This window comes from Heptranchias perlo, chromosome 13 (genome assembly GCF_035084215.1).
Source record: "Heptranchias perlo isolate sHepPer1 chromosome 13, sHepPer1.hap1, whole genome shotgun sequence".
In the NCBI taxonomy this organism is placed as follows: Eukaryota; Metazoa; Chordata; class Chondrichthyes; order Hexanchiformes; family Hexanchidae; genus Heptranchias; species Heptranchias perlo.
The window spans coordinates 67,241,194-67,259,796 of NC_090337.1; the positions used below are offsets into that span (position 1 = coordinate 67,241,194).

Here is an 18,603-nt window from a genome sequence, read left to right on the forward strand (position 1 = left end):
GAGCAAAGTGAAACAAGCTTGTGAGACACACTCAGAGAGCAAAGTGAAACAAGCTTGTGAGACACACTCAGAGAGCAAAGTGAAACAAGCTTGTGAGACACTCAGAGAGCAAAGTGCAGGAAGGAAGGACCGGGCGGGGAGCTTTCTGCTGGTTACTGATCAGAAAAGCTCGGAGTGAAACCTCCCCCTAGCTGTACAGGAAAGTGTGAGCACCGAGCCCTTCCGACACTCGCCTGCAGACTTCAACATGGGGGCGAACAGCACGGCCAACTTTTTCACTGCGCTTTTTAATTTCGCTCCAATCGCGGGAGACAATAACTTGTGAAAACTGGGCGGTGATTGTGTGAGGACTTTGCTGACTGTGGTGGGCAGAGAGCGTCAATGATACCGCCCCTCTGGCCCAGGGCGAGCCTCCCAACACTGGGCCGCTGCATGAGACCGAGAACCTCCCTCACTCCACTCCCTCCCTCCCTCACTCCACTCACTCACTCCGCAATTGGGGTTCAGTCCGAGGAGCTGCCGCCACCAGACTGTATCCAGCGGTTCCCGGGAATTACTCTGTTCTCAGTCCGAGGAGTTACTCTGTATCCAGTTGTTCTCGGCCCGAGGAGGGAGACGATCGATGGGTTCGGCTGACCGCAGAGGTAAGTCGCTAGTTCCTGAATGGATCCATCCCTCCTCGCTCTTTGTATATCTCCCTCTCTCTCTCTCTCTATCTCCCCCTCTCATCTCTCCTTCTCTCCATCTCCCCCTCTCCCCCTCTCTTTATCTCCCCCTCTCTCTTTCTATCATCTCTCTCTTTATCTCACCCTCTCTCTATCTCCCTCTCTCTATCCCCCTCTCTCTATCTATCTCCCTCTCTCTATCTCCCCCTCTCTCTCTCTATCTCCCCCCTCTCTCTATCTCCCCCTCTCTCTCTTTATCTCCCCCCTCTCTCTATCTCCCTCTCTCTCTTTATCTCTCCCCCTCTCTCTTTCATCATCTCTCTCTCTATCTCCCTCTCTCTCTCCCTCTCTCTCTTTATCTCCCCCCTCTCTCTCTTTATCTCACCCTCTCTCTATCTCTCTCTCTCTCTCCCTCTCTCTCTTTATCTCCCCCCTCTCTCTCTTTATCTCCCCTCTCTCTTTATCTCCCTCTCTCTATCTCCCCCTCTCTCTCTTTATCTCACCCTCTCTCTATCTCCCTCTCTCTATCTCTCTCTCTCTATCTCCCTCTCTCTCTTTATCTCCCCCCTCTCTCTTTATCTCACCCTCTCTCTTTATCTCACCCTCTCTCTATCTCTCTATCTCCCTCTTTATCTCCCCTCTCTCTTTATCTCCCCCCTCTCTCTTTATCTCACCCTCTCTCTATCTCTCTATCTCCCTCTTTATCTCCCCTCTCTCTTTATCTCCCCCCTCTCTCTATCTCCCCCCTCTCTCTTTATCTCCCCCCTCTCTCTTTATCTCCCCCCTCTCTCTATCTCCCTCTCTCTCTTTATCTCCCCCCTCTCTCTATCTCCCTCTCTCTCTTTATCTCCCCCCTCTCTCTATCTCCCTCTCTCTATCTCCCTCTCTCTCTTTATCTCACCCTCTCTCTATCATCTCTCTCTCTATCTCCCCCCCCCCCCCACCCCACTATCTCACTCTGCTCATTTCAAAGCGCTGTTTGTAGAGTTTTGTTTTGTCCCAGAATGAACACACTGTTGTTTTGTTACATCTTTCACAACTTTAGCCTGCGGGAAACGCTGGAAGAGCTGTAGGAAATCTCCCATTCCCCCCCTACCCCACTGTTTTGCCCACTTTGAGCGAGTTCGGAAGCCTGGCCGCCCTTGTGTTGACCGAGAGCCGGCTCCACCTCTTCCTCCTCCCCACATTACGGCCCCGGACCCGCTCACTCGGGCTCAGTGTGTAGAAACCCGAACTAACGGGGGCAGCTGGAGAAATGTCCCCCTAAACCCAACCCCGGGGCTTCGCTCGGCTCTCTCTTTTTGCTGAATTGAGTTCCTCTCCGTAGGCCGGAGCCGGGGACACACTCTGATCTTCACACGAATTTACAAAGCACTTGGGTAGCTTCATTTTAATGTTTTAATACTTTCCAATCCTGTGCCCGGTCTGGCCTGCAAACCCCCCTCCTCCCCCCCAAGCACTTGCTTCTGGGGTCCAAATAGGGTTGCCAACCCATCAGATGCATTTAAGGGGTCCTTCTCGATCCCTCTACCACCCTTGACACTGTTGACCACACCATCCTCCTGCAATGCCTCTTCTCCGTTGTCCAGTTCATTGGGACTGCCCTCGCCTGGTTCTACTCTTATCTATGCAATTGCAGCCAAAGCAACCCCTGCAGTAGCTTATCTCGCCTGGCTCCCCGGCCCTGTGTCAGCAGTATTGCTGGAGTTTAAGCAGCTAACACTGTACCACTTACAATACAAAGACTGGTAACCCTCTGTGGCTAGACAGGATCACCCTACCCATTCGAACATTGTTCTTAGAACTATCTGCAACCAAATGGGAAGAATCCCAATTCCTAGTGAGAACCAGGCTGAATATAGCAAGTTCAGAGAGGAAGTGAAAAAAGAAATAAGGAGCAAAGAGATGTGTGAGAATAGACTGGTGGCAAACATAAAAGGGAATCCAAAAGTCTTTTATAGGCATATAAATAGTAAACGGGTAGTAAGAGGAGGGGTGGGGCCGATCAGGGACCAAAACGGAGATCTACACATGGAGGCAGAGCGAATGACCGAGGGTACTAAATGAGTACTTTGCCTCTGTCTTTACAAAGAAAGAAGATGCTGCCAGAGTCTCAGTAAAGGAAGATGTAGTTGAGATACTGGATGGGCTAATAATTGATAGAGGCGGTACTAGGAAGGCTAACTGCACTTAAAATAGATAAGTCACCCGGTCTGGAAGGGATGCATCCTAGGATGCTGAGGGAAGTAAGGATGGAAATTGCAGAGGTACTGGCCATAATCTTCCAAACATCGGTAGATATAGGGATGGTGCCAGAGGACTGGAGAATTGCAAATGTTACCCCTTTGTTCAAAAAAGGGTGTAAGGATAAACCCAGCAACTACAGGCCAGTCAGTTTAACCTCGATGGTGGGGAAATATTTGGGACTGAATTTGCAGTCACTTGGATGAGTGTGGATTGATTCGGGAAAGTCAGCACGGATTTGTTAAAGGCAAATCGTGTTTAACTATCCTGATGGAGTTTTTTTTAATGAGGTAACAGAGAGGGTCGACAAGGGCAATGCAGTTGGTGTATAAACGCCAAAAGGCGTTTGATAAAGTGACGCATAATAGGCTTGTCATCAAGATTGAAGTCCATGAAATAAAGGGGGCAGTAGCAGCATAGATACAAAATTGGCTAAGTAACAGGAAACAGAGAGTAGTGGCGAACAGTTGTTTTTCGGATTGGAGGAAAGTATAGAGTGGTGTTCCCCAGGGGTCGGTACAGGGACCACTGCTTTTCTTGATCTATATTAATTACTTGGATATGGGTGTACAGGGCACAATTTCAAAATTTGCAGTTGATAAAACTTGGAAGTGTAGTGAACAGTGAGGAGGATAGTGATAGACTTCAAGAGGATATAGACAGGCTGGTAGAATGGGTGGACACGTGGCAGATGAAATTTAATGCAGAAAAATGCAAAATGATACATTTCGGCAGGAAGAACGAGGAGAGGCAATATAAACTAGAGGGCACAACTCTTAAAAAGGGTACAGGAACAGAGAGATCTGGGGATATTAGGTGCACAAATCGTTGAAGGTGGCAGGGCAGGTTGAGAAAGTGGTGGGCTTTATAAATAGAGGCATAGAATACAAAAGCAAGGAAGTCGTGATGAACCTTTATAAAACACTGGTTCGGGCGCAACTGGAGTATTGTGTCCAGTTCTGGGCACCGCACTTTAGGAAGGATGTGAAGGCCTTAAAGGGTGCAGAAAAGATTTACTACAATGATTCCAGGGATGAGGAACTTTAGTTATGTGGATAGACTGGAGAAGCGGGGTTGTTCTCCTTGGAACAGAGACGGTTGTGAGAAGATTTGGTAGAGGTATTCAAAATCATGAAGGGTCTAGATAGACAGAAACTGTTCCCATTGGCGGCAGGGTCAAGAATCGGAGGACATAGATTTAAGGTGATTGGCAAAAGAACCAAAGGTGGCATGAGGAAAAACTTTTTTACACAGCGAGTGGTTAGGATCTGGAATGCACTGCCTGAGGCAAGGGTGGAGGCGGATTCAATCATGGCTTTCAAAAGGGAACTGGATAAGTACTTGAAAGGAAAAAAATGTGGAGGGCTATGGGGATTGGGCGGGACAGTGGGACTAGTTGGATTGCTCTTGCATAGAGTCGGTAAGGACTCGATGGACTGAATGTAACCTTTCTATGATTCTAGTGACAAGTCTGTCCTCTTGGGTTCCATTAGTCGGTTCTAGATGATCAATGCCCTGAGGTATTGCAGACCTAGCTGGCTCAGCCAACCACTGTTGAATCTGCCATAGATGTTTAATTTGGCTCAATCGTCCTCTGCCAGCTGCAGCATCTTGGAAGCACCTCAACCACAAAGATCCTGTTTCTCCACCACCCCCCCTTCCCATAAAAGGGGATACTCCCTAATTGATTAGACAACTGACTAACACAGGCGAAGCCTTTGCTCAGCAGACAGTGGGTAGCAGGAGTTCCCCTTGAGCAACATGGGTGTGCAGCACCATGTGCCATCAAATGGTGGAAAGTCGAGACATCACTGGAGCGATGGATTTAGTAGCCACAGCAAGGGACGAGAGGAGGAGCTGGTGCGAGGGACATTGCTACGTAGGTGGGTGGGAATGTCCAGCTGAAGTCCTCTCGGTCTGTCCCTGGCCAAAGTGGACCATGTGGGAGAGCAGCTCCGCTTAGAGTTTCAAAATTTTAATCTTGTAGATTGCAGCAGGACAATGCATGAAGCATTTACAGGCAGCAGATTTAAATGAGTGAGTGGAAATCTTCCTTGCATTGCATTAAAATTATTTGGTGGAGGGTAGCACTGGGTGTGGTTGGGTGTTGGTCCTGAGAGAACACATCAGTCTGATCACTGGAGGCTCTGCTCGCTGCTTTGAAGCCAGTGGAATTGCAATGGTTTGCTTACAATATGTACAGGCTTGTGTGTGCATGCTAATTGGGCTGCTTCAGTTTAAAAATCAAGGGCAATTAGGGATGGGCAATAAATGCTGGCCTCGCCAGCAACACCCACATCCCATCAACGAATAATAAAAAAAAGGTTTGACACAGATTGTAAAAGGCTACTTGTGACTGGATTGACATAATTTGCGTCAATAATAATGAGCAGAGGGGCCTCATGATCGTCCTTTTTATTCTCCCTGCCCCTTGCTCATCTATCTGCAGAACGAAATGGGGGCATGGCTGAGATCCAAGGAGGAGTTGACCAATGCAAACAATGTGAGGAAACTTAATACATAATGTTGAGCAACAGGGAAGAAAGAACTTGCTTTTTAAAAAAAAAACGATGGGCTCTTCAGTGCAACCCAAATTGTTGTACAACCAGTGAATTGCTTTTTGAAATGCAGTTACTGTTAGCTGGCTCCATTAACATTTTAGGATATTGTATATGAGTAATTTGAGACATGACATGTGCTAGGTGTAGTATGTTTGGGAGGAAAAAGGTGACTTTGGACCTATGGTTCCCAAAGCGCTCCACCACTGAGATTTTCCTCACCTCATGTCTGGGTCTGTTTTAGACTCATTGAGAGAGATTGATTGCTGTGATTAGTCATCAACTCCATTATCGTTGTATCATGTGACAACCAGGATGGTAGAAGATGAACTAGATGGACCTTGGTCTTTTTTACGTCTAGCAATTCCTATATTCCTCCTGAACTTGTCTATATTATGCACACGGTGATTGGATGAATGTGTATTTAATTTCTTTGCCCATGGGATCTTGTACATTCATCTGCACAGGCTAGGGTTGCCAATTCTACTTGGAACTAATCCTGCAAGGTTTGGTCACATGACATTCATTGCAGTCTGCAAATGTATGTTAGCATAAACGTCTTTCCTGATAAATTCCCTGGCAATTTGCTGGATTACCTTACGGGTAAGAGAATTGTTTTGCTGTTTGATTCCAGAGCACTTATTTCTACCAGTAAAGGCGCTCACAGATATTAGATCCACAAGTTATCAAATCTCACAGGCTTGATACACTAGTCATGGTCAGATCATTGGCAATAGATTATTAGGAGAAATAAAATTGAAACAAACCGGAGATTAGCTAACTTTTTTTTTAACAATGAGTCAGCAGATCTGAGCTAGTCTCGGAGCAGTATGATCCCTGTCATAGACTTTTTTTAAACACAGCTTGCATGCACCTTATGGATGATAAATGATTTGTTCAGACGTCACATGTACAAATACCTTTTACCTCCTTTTCCTTTAAGGGTTTTCTCGGCATTGACACTGATGAAATTTACTAGAATGGTACCAGGGAGGCGGGACTTCAGGTGTGTGGAGAGACTGGAGAAGCTGGGGTTGTTCTCCTTAGAACAGAGAAGGTTACGGGGAGATTTGATAGAGGTGTTCAAAATCATGAATGATTTTCATAGAGTAAATAAGGAGAAATGTTTCCCGTGGCAGAAGGGTCAGTAACCAGAGGACACAGATTTAAGGTGATTGGCAAAAGGGCCGGAGGCAACATGAGGCGAAAACATTTTTTTACAGCCCATTGTGTCTATGCCCGTCGAAAAAGAGCCCACTTTCCAGCTCTTGTTCCATCGCCCTGTAGGTTACGGCACTTCAAGTACACATCCAAGTACTTTTTAAATGAGTTGAGGGTTTCTGCCTCTACCACCCTTTCAGGCAGTGAGTTCCAGACCCCCACCACCCTCTGGGTGAAAACATTTCTCTTCAGCTCCCCTCTAATCCTTCTACCAATTAGTTTAAATCTATGCCCCCTAGTTATTGACCCCTCTGCTAAGAACATAAGAATAGGAGCAGGTGTAGGCCACATGGCCCCTCGAGCCTGCTTCGCCATTCAATAAAGTCATGGCTGACCTTCGACCTCAACTCCACTTTCCTTCCTGATCCCCATAATCCCTTGATTCCCCTAGAGTCCAGAAATCTATCTATCTCAGCCTTGAATATATTCAACGACTGAGTATCCACAGCCCTCTGGGGTAGAGAATTCCAAAGATTCACAACCCTCTGAGTGAAGAAATTCTTCCTCATCTGAGTCTTAAATTTCCGACCCCTTATCCTGAGACTATGTCCCCTAGGTCTAGATTCTCCAGCCATGGAAAACAACCTCTCAGCATCTACCCTGTCAAGCCCCTTCATAATTTTATATGTTTCACTTAGATCACCTCTCATTCTTCTAAACTCCGGAGAGTATAGGCCCATTCTACCCAACCTCTCTTCATAGGACAACCCTCTCATCCCAGGAAATAATCTAGTGAACCTTCATTGCACCGCCTCTAAGGCAAGTATATCCTTCCTTAGATAAGGAGACCAAAACTGTACCCAGTACTCCAGGTGAGGTCTCACTAAAGCCCTGTACAATTGTAATAAGACGTCCTTACTTTTGTACTTCAACCCCCTTGCAATAAAGGCCAACATTCCAGTTGCTTTCCTAATTGCCTGCTGTACCTGCATGCTAACTTTTTGTGTTTCTTGTATGAGGACACCCAAGTCGCTCTGAACTCCAACATTTAATAGTTTCTCGCCATTTAAAAAAATATTCTGCTTTTGTTCTTCCTATCAAAGTGAATAACCTCACATTCCCCACATTATACTCCATTTGCTACCTTCTTGCCCACTCACTTAACCTGTCTATATCCCTTTGCAGACTCTTTGTGTCCTCGTCACAGCTTATTTTCCCACCTAGCTTTGCATCATCAGCAAACGTGGATACATTGCACTTGGTCCCTTCATCTAAGTCATTAATGTAGATTTTAAATAACTGAGGCCCAAGCACCGATCCTTGCGGCACCCCACTAGTTACAGCCTGCCAACCTGAAAATGCCCCGTTTATCCCTACTCTGTTTTCTGTCCATTAACCAATCCTCTACCCATGCTAATATTACCCCCAATTCCATGAACCCTTATCTTGTGTAATAACCTTTTATGTGGCACCTTATCGAATGCCTTTTGAAAATCCAAATAAATGACATCCACTGGTTCCCCTTTATCTACCCTGCTAGTTACATCCTCAGAAAACTCTAAGTTTGTCAAACACGATTTCCCTTTCATAAAACCATGTTGACTCTGCCTTATCATATGATTTTCTAAGTGCCCTGTTACCACTTCCTTAATGGGTTCCAGCATTTTCACGACAACTGATGACAGGCTAACTGGCCTGTAGTTCCCTGTTTTCTCTCTCCCTCCTTTCTTGAATGGCGGGGTCACATTTGCTACCTTCCAATCGGCTAGGACCGTTCGAGAATCTAGGGAATTTTGGAAGATCAAAACCGATGCATCCACCTCTTATAGAACCCTAGGACGTAGGCCATCAGCTTTTAGCCCCTTTTAGTTTTTCAAGTGCTTTTTCTCTACTGATATTAATTATTTTAAGTTCCTCACTTTCATTAGCCCCATGGTTTCTCACTATTTCTGATATGCTTTTTGTGTCTTCTGCTGTGAAGACAGATACAAAATATTTGTTTAACGGCTCTGCCATTTCCTGATTTCCCATTATAATTTCTCCTGTCTCAGCCTCTAAGGGACCAATGTTTACTTTTGCTACTCTCTTCCTTTTTATATACTTGTGGAAGCTCTTATAATCTGTTTTTATATTTCTTGCTAGTTTACTTTCATATTCTATTTTCTTTTTTTAATCAATTTTTTTGGTCATCCTTTGCTGGTTTCTAAAACTCTCCCAATCCCTAGGCATTTTACTCTCCTTGGCAACATAATAGGCCTCTTCTTTTAATCTAATACTATCCTTAACTTCTTTAGTTAGCCACGGGTGGATCACTTTTCCCGTGGAGTTTTTATTTCTCAATGGAATGTATATTTGTTGAGAATATTGAAATATTTCATTAAATGTTTGCCATTGCTTATCTACTGTCATACCCTTTAATTTAATTACCCAATGTACCTTGGCCAACTCGCCCCTCATACCTATGTAATTGGCTTTATTTAAGTTTAAGACTCTAGTTTCTGATTTAAGTACGTCACTCTCAAACTCAATGTGACATTCATCATATTATGATCACTCTTCCCCAGAGGATCTTTTACTGTGCGATTACTAATTAACCCTATCTCATTACATAATACCAGATCTAAAATAGCCTATCCCCTGTTGGTCCTATGATGTATTGTTCTAGGAAACTGTCTCAAATGCATTCCATGAACTCGTCCTCCAAAATACCTTTACCAATTTGATTTGCCCAGTCTATATGAAGATTAAAGTCCCCCACGATTATTGCATTACCTTTGTTACAAGTTCCTATTATTTCCTGATTAATACTCTGTCCAACAGTATAACTACTATTGGGGGGCCTATAAACTCCTCCCACCAGTGTTTTCTGCTCCTTGTTATTTCTTATTTCCACCCAGACTGATTCTACTTCCTGATCTTCCAAATCAAGATCCTTTCTCACCACTGTTCTTATGTCGTCCTTTATTATTGGGGCTACACCCACCCCCCCCCCCCCCACCTCCACCCTCCTTTTCCATTCTGCTTGTCTTTTCTAAACGTCATATATGCTGGAATATTTAGTTTCCAACCTTGGTCACTTTGCAACCATGTCTCTGTAATGGCTATTGGATCAAACCCATTTATCTCTATTTGTGCAACTAATTCATCTATCTTGTTACAAATGCTCCATGCATTCAGATAAAGAGCCTTTAATTTTGACTTTACCATTTTTTCCTGCTTTGACTTTATTTGCTGATGCTCTATTATTGGTAAACTCTGTCCCTTCCTGCCACACTCTGCTTATCTTTACCCAAATCACTACACTGCTCTGATACCTTGACTTTCCTGATTAGATTTTTAAATTCCCCCCCCCCCCCCCCCACCTTTTTAATTTAAAGCCCTATCTACAGCCCTAGTTATTCGATTCACCAGGACACTGGTCCCAGTCCAGTTTACATGGAGCCCGTCCCATCGGAACAGCTCCCTCTTTCCCCAGTACTGGTGCCAGTGCCCCATGAATTGAAACCCCTGTCTCCCACACCACTCTTTCAGCCATGCATTTAGTTCTCTGATCTGTTTGCCCCATGCCAATTTGCGTGTGGCTCAGGTAGTAATCCAGAGATTCTGCTTATGAGATTCTGCTTATTAATTTAGACCCTAGCTCTTCAAACTGATTCAGCAGAACCTCATTCTTAGTTCTACCTATGTCGATGGTTCCTACATGGACCACGACAACTGGATCCCGGATAAGGGAAACAGGTCCTTCCTATCCACTATCTCGGCCCATCATAATTTTATACACCTCAATTAAACCTCCCCTCAGCCTCCACTTCCAAAGAAAATAACCCCAGCCTATCCAATCTTTCCTCATAGCTAAAATTCTCCAGTCTTGGCAACATCCTCAAATCTCCTCTGTACCCTCTCTAGTGCAATCACATCTTTCCTGTAATGTGGTGACCAGAACTGTACGCAGTACTCAAGCTGTGGCCTAACTAGTGTTTTATACAGTTCTAGCATAACCTCCCTGCTCTTATATTCTATGCCCGGCTAATAAAGGAAATTATCCCGTATGCCTTCTTTACCATCTTATCTACCTGTCCTGCTACCTTCAGGGATCTGTGGACATGCACTCCAAGGTACCTCTGTTCCTCTACACCTCTCAGTATCCTCCCATTTATTGTGTGATTGCCTTGTTTGACCTCCCCAGATGCATTACCTCACACTTCTCCAGATTGAATTCCATTTGCCACTTTTCTGCCCACCTGACCAGTCCATTGATATCTTCCTGCAGTCTACAGCTTTCCTCCTCACTATCAACCACACGGCCAATTTTGATATCATCTGCAAAACTTTTTAATCATGCCCCCTACGTTTAAGTCTAAATCATTGATATATATACTACAAAAAACAAGGGACCCAGTACTGAGCCCTGTGGAACCCCACGGGAAACAGCCTTTCAGTCACAAAAACACCCGTCAACCATTACCCTTTGCTTCCTGCCACTGAGCCAATTCTGGATCCAACTTGTCACTTTCCCTTGAATCCCATGGGCTTTTACTTTTCTGACCAGTCTGCCATGTGGGACCTTGTCAAAAGCCTTGCTAAAATCCATGTAGACTACATCAAACGCGCTACCCTCATCGTCCCTCGTTGTTATCTCCTCAAAACAGTCAATCAAGTTAGTCAGACACGACCTTCCCTTAACAAATCCATACTGACTGCCCTTGATTAATCTTTGCCTTTCTAAATGACGATTAATACTGTCCCTCTTTTTCCAATAATTTGCCCACCACCGAGGTTAGACTGACTGGCTTGAAATTATTCGGTCTATCCCTTCCTTTTCAAATAACGGACAATGTTAGCAATCCTTCAGTCCTTTGGCACCACGCCTGTAGCCAGCGAGGATTGGAAAATGATGGTCAGAGCCTCTGCTATTTCCTCCCTTGCTTCTTTTAATGGCCTGGGATACATTTCATCCCGGCCTGGCGATTTATCTACTTTCAAAGATGCTAAACCCCATAATACTTCCTCTCTCACTATGTTCAGTGAGATGCAAAGTATTCATTAAGAACCATCCCCATGTCTTCTGTCTCCACACAGGTTACCTCCTTGGTCTCTAATAGGCCCTACTCTTTCCTTAGTTATCCTCTTTATGCATCTATAAAACACCTTTGGGTTTTCCTTGATTTTACTTGCCAATATTTTTTCATGCCCTCTCTTTGTTTTCCTAATTTCCTTTTTAATTTCACCCCTGCACTTTCTCTACTCCTCTAGGCTTCCTGTAGTATTGAGCTCACGGTACCTGATGTAAGCTTCCCTTTTTTGCCTTATCCTACCCTGTATGCTCCTTGATATCCGGGGGCTCTAGATTTGGGGGTCCCACCCGTTTTTGTGGGAACATATTTGCTCTGAGCCTTCACTGTCTCCTTCTTGAATGGCCTGGAACGCACTGCCTGAAAGGACGGTGGAAACAGATTCAATAGTAACTTTCAAAAGGAAATTGGATAAATACTTGAAAAGGGAAAAAAATTTACAGGGCAACGGGGAAACAGCAGGGGAATGGGACTAATTGGATAATTTAAAGCACAGGCATGATGGGCCGAAATTGCGGCCTCCTGTGCTGTACCGTACTAAGATACTATAAAAACAAAAACAGGAAATGCTGGAAACACTCCTGAACTCTGGAGGGGTCATAGGAACAGGCGTAGGCCAATCAGCCCACCGAATCTGTTCCATCATTCAGTTAGATCATGGCTGATCTGTACCTCAATTCCATTTACCTGCCTTTGCTCCATATCTCTTGATACACTTACCCAACAAAAATCTATCGATCTCCAGCTTGAAAATTTGAATTGACCCAGCATCCAGCCTTTTGGTGGTGGTGAGGGGGAAGAGAGTATTCCAGATTTCCACTACCCTTTGTGTGCAAAGTGCTTCCTCGTTTCACTCCTAAATGGCCTAGCTGTAAATTTAAGATTATGCCCCCTTGTTCTGGATTCCCCCATCAGATGTGAAATAGTTTCTCTGTATCTACCTATCAAGTTCCTTTATCATTTTAAACACCTCGTTTAGATCACCCCTCAATCATCTAGAGTCATAGAAAGGTTACAGCACAGAAGGAGGCCGTTCGGCCTGTCGAGCCCAATTGCAAGTGCAATCCAGCTAGTCCCACTGCCCCACCCTTTCCCTGTCGCCCTTCGAATTCAAGTACTTGTGCAACTCCCTTTCGAAAGCACAATTGAATCTGACTCCACCACCCTTTCAGGTGGTGCATTCCAGATCATAACAACTCGCATAAAAACGTTTTTCCTCATGTCACCTTTGGTTCTTTTGCCAATCACCTTAAATTTGTGTTCTCTGGTTCTCAACCCTTCCGCCAATGGGAACAGTTTCATTCTACTCTGTCTACACCGCTCATGATTTTGAACACCTCTATCACATCTCCTCTCAACCTTCTCTGGTCTAAGGAGAACAACCCCAGCTTCTCCAGTCTATCCATGTAACTGAAGTCCCTCATCCCTGGAATCATTTTAGTAAATCTTTTATGCACCCTCTCTAAGGCCTTCAAGGAATTGGACACAATAATCCAATTGTGGCCGAACCAGTGTTTTGTAAAGATTCATCATAAGCTCCTTGTTTTGTACTCTATTCCTGTATTTGTAATGCCCAGGATCCCATATGCTTTCTTAACTGCTTTCTTAACCTGCCCTGCTACCTTCAACGACCTGTGCACATATACCCCCAGATCTCTCTGTTCTTCCACCCCGTTTAGAATTGTACCCTTTAGTTTATTTTGCCTCTCCTCGTTTTCCCTACTGAAATGTATCACTTCGCACTTCTCTGCATTAAGTTTTATCTACCATGTGTTCGCCCATTCCACAAGCCTGTCTATATCCTCTTGAAGTCTATCACTATCCTCCTCACTACTTACTAACCTTCCAAGTTTTGTATCATCTGCAAATTTTGAAATTGTTCCCTGTACACCCAAGTCCAAGTCATTAATATATGCCAAGAAAAGCAGTGGTCCCAGCACCGACCCCTGGGGAACACCACTGTACACCTCCCTCCAGTCCGAAAAATAACCGTTCACCACTATTCTCTGTTTCCTGTCACTTTTGTATCCATGCTGCCACTGCCCCTTTTATTCCATGGGCTTCAATTTTGTTGACAAGCCTATCATGTGGCACTTTATCAAACACCGCTTGGAAGTCCATATACACCACATCAACCCCCTCTGTTACCTCATCAAAAAGCTCAATCAAGTTAGTTAAACATTATTTGCCTTTAACAAATCAGTGTTGGCTTTTCTTAATTAATCTACACTTATCCAAGTGACTTAATTTTTTCCCGGATCATTGTTTCTAAAAGCTTCCCAACAACGAGGTTAAACTGACTGGCCTGGGTTTATCCTTGCACCCTTTTTTGAACAAGGGTGTAACATTTACAATTCTCCAGTCCCCTGGCATCACCCCCCCTCCCCCCCGTATCTAAGAATGATTGGAAGATTATGGCCAGTACCTCCGCAATTTCCAGCCTTAATTTCCTCAGCATCCTAGGATGCATCCCATCTGGACCGGGTGATTTATCTACTTTAAGTACAGCCAGCCTTTCTAGTACCACCTCATCATCAATTTTTAGTCCATCCAGTATCTCAACTACCTCCCCTTTTACTGAGATTTTGGCAGCATCTTCTTCCTTTGTAAAGACAGATGCGAAGTATTCATTTAGTACCTCAGCCATGCCCTCTGCCTCCATGAGTAGATCTCCTTTTTGGTCCCTAATCGGCCCCATCGCTCCTCTTACTACCAGTTTACTATTTATATGCCGATGGAAGACTTTTGGATTCCCTTTTTATGTTAGCCACCAGTCTATTCTCATACTCTCTCTCTCTGCCCCTCTTATTTCCTTTTTCACTTCCCCTCTGAACTTTCTACATTCAGCCTGGTTCTCACTTGTGTTATCAACCTGACATCTGTCATATGCCCCCTTTCTCTGCTTCATCTTACTCTCTATCTCTTTCGCCATCCAGGGAGCTCTGGCTTTAGTTGCCCTCCCTTTCCCCCTCGTGGGAATGTACCTAGACTGTACCCGAATCATCTCCTCTTTAAAGGCCGCCCACTGTTCAATTACAGTTTTGCCTGCCAATCTTTGATTCCAATTTACCCGGGTCAGATCCGTTCTCAACCCCTTGAAATTGGCCCTCCTCCAATTAAGTATTTTTCCTCTAGATTGCTCCTTGTCCTTTTCCATAACTAATCTAAACCTTATGATACTATGATCACTGTTCCCTCAATGTTCCCCCACTGACACTTGCTCCACTTGACCCACCTCATTCCCCAGAACCAGATCCAGCAATGCCTCCTTCCTCATTGGGCCGGAGATGTACTGGTCAAGAAAGTTCTCCCGAATACACTTCAGAAATTCTTCTCCCTTTCTGCCCTTTACACTTTAACTATCCCAGTCTATATTAGGACAATTGAAGTCACCCATTATCACTACTCTATGATTCTTGCACCTCTCTCTAATTTCTCTGCAAATTTGCTCCTCTGTATCCTTCCCACTAGTTGGTGGCCTATAGAATACACCCAGTAGTGTAATGGCACCTCTATTGTTTCTTAACTCTAACCAAATAGATTCTGTCCTTGACCTCTCCAGGACATCCTCTCTCTCCAGCACTGCAATTTTCTCCTTAAACAATACTGCCTCTTCCCTTCCCTATCTTTCCTGAACACCTTGTATCCAGGAATATTAGTACCCAATCCTGCCCTTTATTGAGCCAGGTCTCTGTTATCGCCACAACATCATATTCCCAAGTGGCTATTTGCGCCTGCAGCTCACCAACCTTGTTTACCAACCTTCGTGCGTTTACACACATCTTAGACTTTCTTGTACTCTCTCTTAGTCTGGTCCCACCTAATACTGTACTATTACTTGCTCTAGGGCTATCTTTCTCTCCCAATCCTTTGTGCACCTTGTTTCTCCTTTCCAATGCTACATCCTGGTGCCGATCCCCCTGCCAAATTAGTTTAACCCCTCCCCCCACACTGTGTGGGGGGGCCACAGCACGACTGAACCTCCCCGTGAGGACATTGGTCCCAGCTCTGTTGAGGTGCAACCCGTAAGGCCTGTACAGGTCCCACCTCCCCTAGAACTGGTCCCAATGCCCCAGGAATCTAAAGCCCTCCCTCCTGCACCATCTCTCCAGCCACCCATTCATCTGCTCTATTCTCTTATTTCTATACTCACTAGCGTGTCGCACTGGGAGTAATCTGGAGATTGCTACCTTTTTGAGGTCCTGCTTATTAATCTCTTTTCTAGCTGCCTAAAATCTGCCTGCAGGACCTCATCCCTCTCCACCTATGGCGTTGGTACCGATATGGACCACGACCTCTGACTGTTCACCTTCCCCCTTCAGAATGTTCTGCAGCCACTCAATGACATCCTTCACCCTGGCACCCGGGAGGCAACATAGCATCCTGGAATCACGTCTGCGGCCGCATAAATGCCTGTCTGTTCCCCTAACTAGTGAATCCCCTATCAGTATTGCTTTCTCGGTCTTCCTCCTCTTCTCCTTCCTTCCCCCCCCCCCCCCCCTCGGCGACCCAGTACAGCTGAGCCACCCATGGTGGTGTGGACTTGAGTATTTATACTGGTTGGAGAGTGAGATGCACTCTGGGGACTCCTGCACTACCTGCCTGGTCCTCCTTGTCTGTCTGGGGGTCACCCAGTCCCTCTCTGCCTGCATTCTCTTAAGCCGCGGGGTTACCACTTCCTGAAACGTGCTATCCGCGTAGCTCTCAGCCTCGTGGATGCACTGCAGTGACGCCAACTGCTGCTCAAGCTCTGAAACCCGGAACTTGAGTTCCTCCAACTGACGACACTTCCTGCACCTGCGGTTGTCCAGGATATGGGAGCATCCTGGAGTTCGCTCATGGCACGAGATGTGCATTCAACAGGACTGAGGTACCCTGCCAAGCCTCGATTTATTATATTATTTACTAAACGTAATAAAAATAAAGAAAGACTTAAAATACTCTTATTATTAATTTACTTACCCTGATTAACCTATCCCTTTTTAGTTTCCCAGCTGTTAGTTTAAACCAAACTCTCGTTTACAGAGAAAATAAAACCAATCACTCACCTGCTGTCCTGTGACATCACTCCTTGATTTTTTGTTGTTGTTTTTGATCTTGACTTAGCTCAGGTCCCCCCTCCCTCCCCCCTCTTCCCCTCCCTCAGATCATGTCCCCCCTCCCTCCGCTCAGGTCCCTGGTCCCCCCTCTCCCCTCCCTCAGCTCAGGTCCCCCTCCCCCCTCTCCCCTCCCTTACTCAGGTCCCCCCTCCTCACACCCTGCTCGGGTCCCTCGTCTGCTCCCCCACCCCCCACCTCTCAGGCCCGTCCCCGCTTAGGACCCACTGGTACCTCTGGTCTCGAGGCCTTCTCCCCCACACTTGATGGGCTCGCTGCCACTTTGTCGCTGCTCAGATCTAAATTCCTTGTTTGGATTTCCTCCCCTCCCACAGCACCAAAACAGTATCATTCTGGTGAATCTTCCAAGGCCAATATATTTTTCCTGAGGTTTGGTGCTCAAAACTGAACACAGTCTCCAGATGGGGTCTGACCAAGGCTGTGTACAACTGAAGCATCACTTCCTCAATTTTGTTCCAGCCCCCTTGAGATAAAGGCCATCATTCCTTTAACCTTTTTGATTACTTTTTGTACCTGTCCACTAGCTTTATGATTTGTGTAAATGAACATCTAAATCTCTTTGCTTCTCCACAGCTCCTACTCCCTCACCGTTAAGAAAAATATTCTGATTTGTCACCGCAGACTTCCCCACATTGAACTCCCTCTGCCATAGTTTTGCCCACTCAGACTGTCTATATCTCTTTGTATCTTTCTGCTCCCATCTACACAACTTACTGTGCCCCCTAACTTAGTGTCATCTGCAATCTTGGATGCACAACTCTCTATTCCTTAATCCGAGTCATTAACATATATGGTGAAAAGCTGAAGCCCCAGTACAGATCTCTGGGCAACACCAGTTGTCGTATCCTGCCAATCAGAACTAACTCTTTATCCCTACTCTGTTGCCTATCTCCCAACTAATTACTGATCCATATCACAAAGTTTCAGTTCCATGCACTCTCATTTTTTGCAAATAATCTCTTGTGTGGATCATTATCAAATGCCTTCTGGAAGTACATATGGTCAATATTCATAGACACACCCCTGTCCACCATGTTAGTGACATCCTCAACAAATTCAACTAGATTAGTCAGACATGACCTACCCTTCACAAATTCATGTTGGCACTCTTTGATCAACTGATATCTGTCCAAGCTCTCAGTCACTCTGTCTATGATATATTCCCCACAACTGATGTTAAACTGACAGGTCTGTAGTTTCCTGGTTCCTCCCTCCTTTCTTAAATAATGGAGTGATATTTGCAATTCCCGAATCTAGAGAGATTTGGAAAATTATAACTACCTCATCTTCAATTTCCTGACGTATTTCTTCTAATCTCATGATGGGGGAAAACATCAGTTCCTGGAAATTTGTCAATCTTAAGTCCCATTATTTTTTTCCATTGCCATTTTTTTACTTCTATAAAATCCACTAAATTCCTCCCCTTGACTTATTTTTAGTTCCCTTTTACCGCTGGTACTTTGTCCTTTTTCTCTACTGTGAGAACAGATATAAAGTATTCATGAGTGCCAGCCCAGGTTGGCATGCTCAAGGTCGGTAGTGGAGCTTGCACCTACAGCCTTCTGACGCGGAGTGAACAGTGCTATCAACTGAGCCAAACTGACACATACTTGTTGTTGAGGTACTCTCCTTTAATCAATAGATCATTAGACTGCTAAAAAGAAAGACTTACATTTATACAGTGCCTTTCACGACCTCAGGATGTCCCAAAGCACTTCACAGCCAACAAAGTACTTTTGAAGTGTAGTCACCGTTGTACTATAGAAAACGAGGCAGCCAATTTGCG

The 18,603-nt window shown here is 45.0% G+C and overlaps 1 protein-coding gene across 3 annotated transcripts in view; it reads left to right on the forward strand.

Moving 5' to 3' along the window:
• The first annotated feature begins 213 nt into the window (after positions 1 to 213).
• The window catches only part of LOC137331690 (lactosylceramide 4-alpha-galactosyltransferase-like), a 73,155-nt gene continuing 54,765 nt past the window's right edge, over positions 214 to 18,603 (forward strand). For all 3 annotated transcript variants that reach the window (XM_067995655.1, XM_067995654.1, XM_067995652.1), the window contains exon 1: positions 214 to 644. Coding sequence is in view for 1 of the 3 variants with exons in the window: in XM_067995652.1 (XP_067851753.1) it covers positions 623 to 644 (22 nt within the window). In the remaining 2 variants the exon portion in view is untranslated. The remainder of the gene's footprint in view (positions 645 to 18,603) is intronic.